The following is a 10,929-nucleotide window of genomic DNA, read 5'->3' as shown; positions in this document are numbered from 1 at the left end:
GTATGACAAGTCTTTTATTTGGAAATGGAATGCATAAACAATGACTTGAACGGGAAAGTCTTGCTCATTTAAAGACTTAAAATATTCTAATTTTATATGCTTTATGACTATTGTATAGGATATTATGAGGTCATTTTCATCAGAAATGCAAGACAGAGGACCAATAAACTCACAGTATGTAAAGGTGGAAGAGTGATTTTTCAACAGCTACATAAAAAAATGAGTGAGGAAACACCAGAAATATCCAAATATGGTATTCTGGATTTTCAGAAGCTACTCTAGAATAATCAGTGACTTGGTTGTTTTGAAATGGCAAAAAAGGGAAACATGCTATATGCATTCTTTATATCAGGAAAAATTTTCACACACATTTAACTTATTATGAAATAGGAGCCACAAATTAGTTTGCTTAAAAGAAAATAGCTCATTCCAAACAAATTCAAAACAGGTACAAGATATACCAAATGCAACCCCAGTTTTGCATAGACTTACTTATGTGTGTTTGATGCTAAAATCAACAGTCCTCCTTAGTTACAATTAACAGCATAAAGAGATTTTAACATGAACAAGAGCTAAATATTCACTTCAAAACTCCTTTCCATTGCCAGGAGCATGTAAGGAGGAATTCAGTATAGGAGAGACATACTGACATTTCTTTTGCCCGTGACAAAAGAGATTAGACACATTTCCTAATTTTTTTGGGACCCAAATATTTATACGTTCAGACTTTTGCAGTATCAGAACTGGATAAAATCCACTTCATTAACCAGTTACAGACCATAGGAGTTGACCTGTGTTCTTCAAGGTTATTCAGTGAATATTTTCCATCAATTCAGGTTTAACAGCTTTGCACAAACAGCATGCAATTGAAGAAACCTAAGACTCGTTAGCCTTAGTTTGTAAACATACTGACCAAAGCAAAACTAGAATAGGAAAGGAGAATTCTGCCTTTTGGAATTGTTTTAATTACATTTTATTTGATGCTGAAAGGAATGCACTCTGTATTTCACTTACTGTTACTAAGAAACTTGCTTTTTAAAATCTAGAACCATGGTTTCTAGATATAGCTGATAGCTGTGAAGTTTCTATTTTGGTATAATAATTCAACCCGATTATTTTACCACTTTGAAAGAAATAGAGCAAATACTTCCCTTAATGAATTCCATTTCCATGGAATATGCAAAAGCATATCTGTTCTTCACCACGATGGGGTTTTTTTCCTCTGTATTAGGGTAGTTTGTTGAACCTGTATTGTATTTAAGCGAATTTATTCCACCTGAATGAGGAATGTTTCATCTTATAAACAGGATGGGGCAGGTAGGGAGAGGAGAAAAAAACCAAGGAATTATTCCCTTTGAAACATGACAGAATTGACCTAGTAGGTCACTGAGGTACCAAATTATGAAGAATTTAAGATGTGTTACAAGACTTTCTTAGCACATAACAATGATTTGCATTATGTGAATAGCTGCCATGCAAGAAATCAGGTTTGTCAACAATGCAGAAGGATTTATGTAAACTTGGATACCTACCAAAGGAAATCATGTTACAGTTTTTTCCACAATTTCATTCAGTTTAAGACAACTAAAACCCTCTGCTGTGTTGTGGACCAAGAATGTGGCAGAATTCGAAGTTAACAACCCCATCTGTCCATCCGTCTCATCATATATTTCCAACAATGTATTTTTTAAGTTATGAAGTCACAATTTCTAGAATTTTCATTATCTCCATCATCAAATGAGAATTATTTGTAATTAATCCAGTATTATATCTTTTATTTTTGACAGCCTCTAGTTTGGCAATAATGCTTGGTTCTTTTCTAATGCATTGTCTCGTTTTTTCACTTTTCATAGCCTAGTGGTGTGGACACCACACTTTCACTTAATGAGTAGTCTTAAAAACATAGATTTGGATCTTAATTACCATGGTCAGGATGCTTAAGCTTTTACTGAAGAGAAGCTGAAATGCAGGAAGTTTATATAATGACATCTGGCAGACTTTGAACCTTGTGAGGACAAAAGAGGGTCTTGAAACAGGAGGATATCAAAACTAGATTTTGGCAATATAGAAGATGTATTGTCCATGTAGTTTTGTCATAAGCTTTAAAAATACTCTTATTAAATAAGTTTGTCCTTCCTTAAGACCAGATAATACACAAAGCAAGTAAAAGTCCAGGGGTCAGAATCTTCTTCAGTTCTTAGTTATTCTCTATGAGCTTTTTTTTTTGTCTTTTCTTCATAAGATTCTCCATACTCATTTACTCTGCTCTTATCCACAGGATAAAGCCTGGCAGAAAAAAAACAAATTATTAGTTACATTATAGTCTGCTATCTGAAGGAATTAAACAGCTCTATGATAGTTAATTTTAAAAGTGAATTTGTCATCATATTCTCAGTTTCATATTCTCTGCCCATTTGTGGCAAAACCCAAAAGTTTTAAAGATTAGCTACAGACATATCAGCTTCTTCACAACATGACTTAACCACTTGTCTCGTAACAGGACCTCTTAAGAGATGTATTAGCTCCCCTAAAGCTTGGCTGGAGTATTTCTCAAGCAATCCAGGGTACCTCTCAAACTTGAAACCAGTGTCCAGCCCCTATTTGAGCTCCTAACTTCCATGAAAATACCTCAGAAGGAGACTTATTTTACTACACTTACATATGATTATATAAACCCCAAACTGCATTTAGTATTCATAGAATCATAGAATCAGTCGGGTTGGAAAGGACCTCGGAGATCATCAAGTCCAACTCTTGATCCACTACCACCATGGTTACCAGACCATGGCACTAAGTGCCACATCAATGATTAGATGGTTAGATGTACACATCCACATATCCTGGTACAATGTGAACTTGTCTTAAAATTCTTGTTTGCTCCACATGTAAGTATTTATTCTTGGGAACAAGAAAACACTTTCTGTAGCTTCAATATGAACAATATTTCATGAGTACTGCATATAGCCTTCTTCCCCATCTGATTTTAGTTACTAAAGAATCTGAAACTCATTAGGTACTCAACTTACAAGAGAACCAGATAACTTGTGTTTGCAAACTAGATAAAGAGAAAAGCAGAGCAGGGAAGTCCCTCACCAGAAGACACCTTTTGCTACTGCCTTGCAGAGCAACTTGGAAAGCATGTCTCAGATACTGAGCATCTGCAGACATGTGGCCACTCAGCAAGGGTTAGAAGCCCAGAACTCATAAGTGGGTTTGTGAATACAGGTTTAAGAATTTCTCTCCTTCCCTCTGCTCCAGGTATTTATATCTCAGGCTTTAGTTGTGGGGTATTTGTTTGTTTTTGGGGTTTTTTTGGTTTTTTGGCAACTCAAAAATGTGAAACTATCTGTTGGGAGGCAAAAAGGGTAACTGACAAAACTTCTGAGTCCTATGAGAAGAGGAACTTTTTGACTACTCTGTAGCATGTCCACAATTACTGTCATTTATGGGAAAATGCTTTTGTTCCTCTTATCTCAAGATCTTCTTTACAGAATCCCCTGCTCACCATTCCATTCACTAGGCATATACACAACTACCACTATTCAGACCATACCATGCTATATATTATACTATAGTATAAAAATTCTGCTTGAAGTCTACTCCAAACTGTAGTCCTTTATAGCAATAAGACTGCAACCATCTACAGCATTTCTAAAAACTCCAATGAATATTAAAGAAAGTCATACCATCTTTGGTAAAGATACACCAGGAACACAACATCATCTCTAAAGCATGCCAGCCTATGAGATGTTGGCATAGTGATGATAAAAGCAAATATATCATCAATAAAGGTGTTGAATGCCTACAAATAAAAGAAAAGCATACTTCAGTGGGCTGTGAAGAAAGGAAGTCATCAGTCACACAAAGCTACAGATTTCCTGTTTTTCAGTAGGAACACAGACTACTTCCATATTTATTGCAACACTTAAGAGTTACGCTGAAAAACTAATTAATGCAAACTTTAAATGGCTTTCTTTGAACGAAGACCATACTGTCTACTACAAACCACACTGTTATAATTACAAGTAAAAAGAAGTAGGACTGTTTCAGGCAAATGAGAGTATTGTCATAGGAGGGGAAAAACATGGGGCTAATTTCCGTGAAATCTTAAAAAGAAACTGGAAAACCCCCACCACATTTGTTCATTTAGTACTCAAATATCTTAAGATTTGCAAAATGTCACTTCACTTTCATTTTCTGTAGAAATGAAAAACATGTTAATTTATTGCTCCTAAGAACATTAACTTAATAGCCTTGGAGAGATTTTAAAATATTTTCATTGATTTTCTGGAAGTAATCATGTCTTGACTAAGGGAGGGATAATGTTCCGCACCATTTTCACTCAACTAGGCATACTATAGGTTCTGTTTCTGCAGCAATAATGAAAGGTAAATAAACAGAAGAGCAACTCCTCTGGATCTGGCTCTACCCTACAGCGAGGTTACAGAAATCAACTTTTAACTGTGCACCGGCTCTAATACTCATATGTTGCAATAAACAGTTCCAACTCACAAAAAACATCAGGAAACAAATCCAGCAAAGAATATTCACTGTTGGGTTAACAAATTCAGTCATTAACATGGCTTCTCCTTTAAGTATCAGCAAGCTGTACATTAATCCATACCGTAAGAAGGGGGGAAGTGATGTATCTAAGCACAAAAGGACTCTTCAAACTGAACTAATGTTTATATGATAGAACAAAACATCAGCAGCAAATGGGAGTGTTGGAGAGTTCTGATTAGTTACAACAGGAGAGCTCTTTCTGTCAGGTCAGAACAAATCCGTTAATCTGGAGTGACTGAAGAATATGGATGGCACTTCTCAAGTCTGTGCAGAGGTTTGTCATAGAACAAAAAAACCAGGCCTTGCAAGTTGGAAGAGACAGTTTTTCCAAGTCAATACCTAAGTGAGTGATCCTACAATGATAAAAGGAAGAAAAAGCTAAGTGCTCTATCCTTCAGGCACATAGCCACTGCAAGTGAACGCATCAAGGCAGCCCATCTAATAGTGTTTAGACTAGATAATTTTCTTTTGAGAATACCTCACTTGAAGGTACTTCTCACAAATGTATAAAGGGCATAAACATAAAACCTACAGAAACTGGAAAGTCAGAGTTCAAATTAAGGAAAAAAACCAACAAAGCTCTCTAAAACAATAATCACAGATGAGCCCTCAGACTCTTCTTTCCACCTGAAGTGCAGGAGAGAGCAAGCAATTTTAAATATCCATTAAGAAAAAGTAAGTTACTCTCTCCAAAGCCCAGGAAGTTAAACATAATTGAAAACACCATATACTTCTTCCTCCATATGTACAAGCCTTTGTTCTGGGCAGTCTATGGCATCTAAACAGGAACCTTAAATGCTCTGTAAGAAAAGGCTATTCAGCAAGGTTGTATTACTTTCAAAGCTTCTTGCTTGAATAACCTCCCTTCACTGTTTAACTGCTAATGGCTCTGCTCAGTTACCATTTTTTGATGGTGAAGTGAAATTGTGAAATTATTTCACTAATACACCTTTTACTTCCTTTTTTTAAGAAACATGCTGATTTGCCTAGTCCATGCCTTAAACACTATGTTTATTGTTAATTTTCACTCTATTTCCACATCAAACACTGCTTAGTTGCTATTCTGCTACCAGCTATATTTCAGTCTGTTTTCCTAGATGTACTCTAGTTTCTTAAAAACATTAAGACAGTAGAAAGTTGGGCTATTGCTGTAGGCTTACAGAAATACTAAAGCTTTGAAAGGTTTTTTAAATTTTTAGATTTTAGTTCTTTTGTCCCAAATAATCTGTTCAGAATTGGACACCATTTCTTCAGTGTTTTTTAACACTGTTTCTTTTAAAGTACTGATGTTCTGTAGAACTGTAATACACCAACACAAAGGAAGAATGAAAGCATTTATGAATGGAAGCAGAAGTAAAAAGGGCACAAGTTGATGGCATCTAGGTCTCGATGATCCCAGCACATCCAGCCACGGTTTCTCAGGACACAATAATCAGGAAAAAAGGACAGTACAAAAATCCTAATGTCTGAGACCGGTAGGAAACGAGTCAAAACTAGTCAAAACTAAAGAACTGATGTTCTTTAGGGGTACAAGAACAAAACTAGCATATAGTTGCCAACTGAGGAAGAATGTAGGAGACATACGAACTCAACACGGGTGTCACTTGTTATCTATATCAGCACAAGGAATCCTGACTGGGATACTTGGATATATTCATCTTGGTGTCTGAATACAATACAAACCACGAGGACACATAAGTATACCCGTTATACACGTATCAAAGGGTTAGTAATTTGATTTCGTTTTGAAATAAACTCACCTTCTCCTTCTCCAAGGTCTGATATTAAGCTTTGTTGCAGCACTGCATTATTTCCTACTAGGGCAGACTAGGCAGGGGGGACACCACAGTGCAGCCCCTATTCCCCCCCATGGAACAACCCACCACACACCATTGCCCAGGAGCTCAGAATTACCACACCAGCACAGTGTGTATAACTTCAGTCTCTGGTAGCTCCTGGAACCTGCCAAAATAAGGTCTCTTAGCAGTCCTATCTGTTTCTTGAGAACTATTCCTTGTCACTATAATCTCTCTCTTCCTAAAAGGATGCATTAAATTGAGACTGATTGATTTATCTACAGGACCAACATCTGCACCCATACAAGACAGGTGACAGTACAAAAAGTAGTATTATAATAAAAACTAGGATGCAAGTATTCTCATTATACGGAAGTCATTATGAAAACCGAAAATTTATTTTTTTTTAAGGAGAGTTGCAAACAAGTTTAGTTCTTAAACAAAAAAAGTACTGTCAAGCTACATATTACTAAGATGTTTCTTACAGAAAATAATTTTCAAAATGACTGCACCAAACTTCAAACTAGAGCTTTACTTACTTTGTATGTGAAAGCCTTCCATGGCAAGTGTGCAACAGATTTCATCTAGAAATAAAAAATATCAATTTGTAATAAATTTGGAAGTCTGGAAGTATAAAAGAAGAGACTAGAAAAGCAGACTTACATTACTTTTCAATCTTACCTTGTAGTTTACAAACAGTTGGGGTAGCATAAACAGGAATCCAAAAGCATACACTCCTGAAGATAAAATATGGAAAACAAACAAATGCACACAGATGTACATCACACAACATACCTTCACAATTAGCGATTTAAAGTAATTTTTTTCTAAAGAGAGAAGATGTATCTAATTCTTTTGTTTGAATTTACTCTTCTCCCTTTCTCAATCACTGTGATTATTTTGGAACCTACAGCCAAGTTATTGCTCTGTATTATACTGATCCAACTGACAGCATTCAATTTTCCACTTTTGGGTCTTAGCCTCCATTTGAAGAAATAAGAATAGAAAAAAGAACAGAAGAAGGGACTCACCATTGACAAAACTGTTAATCAACCAGGAGTACCAGCTACAAACAAAGAAGACAGTCCAGTTATTTTTTCACTTCAGCCAAAATTATAACACATCCTCTACGTGACTGTATGCTGACTACACCAAGAAATAGCTATGTTGCAAATTACTTTACACAAGAACTAAATACCTCACATCTTCTTTCGATTAGGAGGGGCTCCAGAGAAGGTAGTTTAAGCAAAAGTTGCTTATCAGTCCATAGATGTCTGGAGAGCTTTATCAACTGCTTTTATAAGTTTTCAGACCATTCTAAGACTTCTGTATCCAAACTGACATCAGATAATACTGTGCACTGAACCCTGATTATATTAAAGCTTGCAAATGTAACACTCTATTCTAAATACCAAAGAAAAACTTAATATGGCACTGTAAGGACTTATCAAATTTCAAACAACAAATATCATTCAGTGCAAGCCATGATAGTAGGTACTTTAGAAAAAAAAAAAGTAAGCACAAGGAATCTACATTTTTCCTTCCTTACATCTAATAACCCTCCCAGATGTTCAACAGAGCACAGTCTTAGCAAAGTAACAGTAGTGATACAGACAGTGTTTGAGTTCCATACCTTTGCTAGTGTTTGTAGAAACAGCTAATAAATGTGATGCTCAGGTTGCGTCAATTAAAATTAAACTTGCACTGCTGTGTTAGTGATACATTAATAGCAGCAATACAGTTGTAGCAGCACTTCAATAATCCACAAGCATTTAAAAATGCATAAAAAATGCCTCCAAGATTAAAGGATAATCCACTGTCAACATTACTTGTTCTGTCACATTTCCTTACAGATTTAACAATGGTAAGAATTCTACAATATGAATTGTTTTCACTTCCTTAAGCTGCAGCTCATAAAACACCTGGCACACAGTATTTTCCAGTACTGAATGAATTCATGAATTTTGCGAGAAAAGGAGGATTTTTAAATGCTGCATATTTGCTAGTTCATTACTAAGACAAAAGTCCTTTGAAAAAACTGCTTTTCTAACAGCCCAGAAACTGTCCCAGTTTCTAGTACAAGTGCAACGGCTCATGAACGCAGCAACAATAATTCTCCCTGATGTTATTTTAGCTACTGCTTGCTTGTTCCCATCCCTTCTGGGCCTAAAGACTATAAAGAATATGTCTACATGGCTACCACCATGCTTGTGTTTGCAGATTTTTTCTGCAACAAAGTCTCACGGCTGCACACTTGCTTGCATCCCTCCAATACAAACCAGGTATTTTCACAGAATCGCAGAATATGCCGAGTTGGAAGGGACCCAAGGATCATCAAGGCCAACTCCTGGCCCTGCACAGGACCATTCCCAAGAATCACACCATGTGCCTGGGAGTATCATCCAAATGCTTCTTGAAGTCTGTCAGGCTTGGTGTTGTGACCACTTCCCTGAAGAGCCTGTTCCAGCACCCAACCACCCTCTGGGTGAAGAAGAACCTTTTCCTATTCCCTTAGGTCCTGTCACTGGTCACCTCAGAGAAGAGATCAGTGCCTGCCTCTCCTCTTCCCTTCATGAAGATGCTGAAGACTGCAATGAGGTCTCCCCTCAGTCTCCTCTTTTCCAGGCTGAACAGACCAAGTGACCTCAGCTGCTCCTTCTGCGGCTTCCCCTCAAGGCCCTTCATCATCTTCATTTCCCTCCTTTGGTCACACTCTATTTTGAGTGAAAATGGACAAGGATTTCACCTGTTCATGAAATATTGAGTCTCCAGCTCTTGCTGAAGCATTAATATGTTGCAGGAAATCCATAGATTTAAAGGAATAAAGAGGCATTTCTCAAAAATGCTTTTGCTTGCTTGCCATCCTAGCTATCTTGTTTAGGAACAGACAAGCCTCTTGGTCAGAGCAAATAATTTTGGGACAGTTTTTGCTTCTCTCTGTTAATGGACAAGTTCAACCACTGAGTTCATGTCATCTCTCCTGTCATCATATTGGTCCTCTGAACATCAATGGCAGCTTTCTTCCTCCTCTTCTGACTTACAGCTAACTCATGGATGCAAGTATTGAATTCTGTCCTACAATAATATCAGATTACTTGTGAAATACAACAGTCTGTAGCCTTACAGGGTGTTAAAAAACCAGTCAGACTCTTCAGTTTTAGATACTACAGAACAAGGAAGCTTTCAGTTTCTGACTTATGAATTAAATAACCCATCATCTCCAATTCATTAATATAGAAAAAATGTGAAATGTTTCAATTCCATATAAGATCATTTATAGAGTTATAGTACCTTTTGTATTTGACATTCAGCAAGGAATAACCTGCACCTCCAATACACAGTGGATAGAGCAAATATGACAAGTACTTCATAGCCTAATAGACAAGGAAAATAGCTTGTTAGTTCACATTTGATATACAGATTTTTAGTGGCATTAACCAGAAGACAGCAACATAATTTTTTCCTCAAAATCTTTTTCCTATTCCCAAATGTCTGCTATTATTTCCACTATGCTTCCAGTTCTAGTGGTGGTAGTGAAAATTCCAATGCCCAATTCAGACAACCCTTAGACCATAGGCACCAACAGGCAGCGCAAAGATCAGGGTCTAAGAGTAGCTCCCTACTTGGCAACAATGTTACCACTTATGCTCAATTCCTGTCAGAAATCAGGAAGCAGGTGAACTATCCTTCAGTATAAATAACAAGTACAAATATCAACTTTCGAATTTGTGAATGAACCCTTTCAGATCTCTCTTCTGGTAGTCAATTGCAATTCTACTTCTCAGAACAATGTTTCAACCAGATTCAGCTAACGAAAGAACTCTTTTGCTGTTTCTTTCCATAAATTATCAGAATAAGTCTTCACTATCTGATCATCCACACAGCGATGATCCACTTGACAACTATGAGAACATGAAAAATGCACTTACAGCAAAAAAAGAGCAAAATAAGTCAATCAGTAGGTCACATATATAGAATTCATAGAAGTCATATGATTCCCTCTTACCTGGGCATCATACTCCTCAGTTTTCTTTTCAGAGTCATTGTATGTACCAAACTGCAATACATATAAAAAGCATAATAAGTCAGAACATGGGGGGAAAGCACTTGCTGTCCAACTCCCTAAACTCAAGATTTAAACTGCAAACTAATCTGCTTAGACATTAAGTAGGTAACAGTTCAAAGTTCTTATAAGCTTCTATGCAAGAGAGTTATACATCTGTGCTGTGCAGCCTTACAAGGTAGGCAAAAAGATTAATTTTTCCCTTCATATTTTACACCAAACTTCCAGGACTATTTTGCTTAGAAAAATGTTGTCAAGACAGCAGAATTCAGAAAGAAAAAGCATAGTGAAGGAGCTGAGATTTTGGCAGATATAGGAAGCCTTTATTAAAAAACCATGACCACGTAGAGGTCAGTTCCACATGTCCAGAAACTATGACTGCTTAAACACAGTTCCTTGAATACTGACAAAGGAACAACAAGAGCTGTCAGTTGCTCAAGGCACAGACTTAAAGCAGCACAAAATTCCAGTACTTGTTGTGAAGTAAACACTGAAGATTAGACAACT

The 10,929-nt window shown here is 36.7% G+C and overlaps 1 protein-coding gene across 2 annotated transcripts in view; it reads right to left on the bottom strand.

Annotated features, from left to right (window-relative positions):
• Window positions 1-10,929, bottom strand: part of CLPTM1L (CLPTM1 like) — a 29,912-nt gene continuing 18,983 nt past the window's right edge. The window contains exons 11-17 of one of the 2 annotated variants that reach the window (XM_017813254.1): window positions 10,366-10,416; window positions 9,651-9,733; window positions 7,391-7,425; window positions 7,041-7,096; window positions 6,899-6,943; window positions 3,687-3,802; window positions 1-2,286 (exon numbers count right to left, since the gene is read on the bottom strand). In XM_017813254.1, coding sequence (XP_017668743.1) covers window positions 2,202-2,286; window positions 3,687-3,802; window positions 6,899-6,943; window positions 7,041-7,096; window positions 7,391-7,425; window positions 9,651-9,733; window positions 10,366-10,416 — 471 coding nt within the window. In that variant the 3' untranslated portion in view covers window positions 1-2,201. The remainder of the gene's footprint in view (window positions 2,287-3,686; window positions 3,803-6,898; window positions 6,944-7,040; window positions 7,097-7,390; window positions 7,426-9,650; window positions 9,734-10,365; window positions 10,417-10,929) is intronic. The other variant, XM_017813255.1, reaches the window with a different exon arrangement.

Source organism: Lepidothrix coronata, unplaced genomic scaffold, assembly GCF_001604755.1.
Source record: "Lepidothrix coronata isolate B3197 unplaced genomic scaffold, Lepidothrix_coronata-1.0 Scaffold40, whole genome shotgun sequence".
Classification (NCBI taxonomy): Eukaryota; Metazoa; Chordata; class Aves; order Passeriformes; family Pipridae; genus Lepidothrix; species Lepidothrix coronata.
The sequence above is the reverse complement of the archived record's forward strand: the minus strand, read 5'-3'. Positions and strand labels throughout refer to the sequence as shown.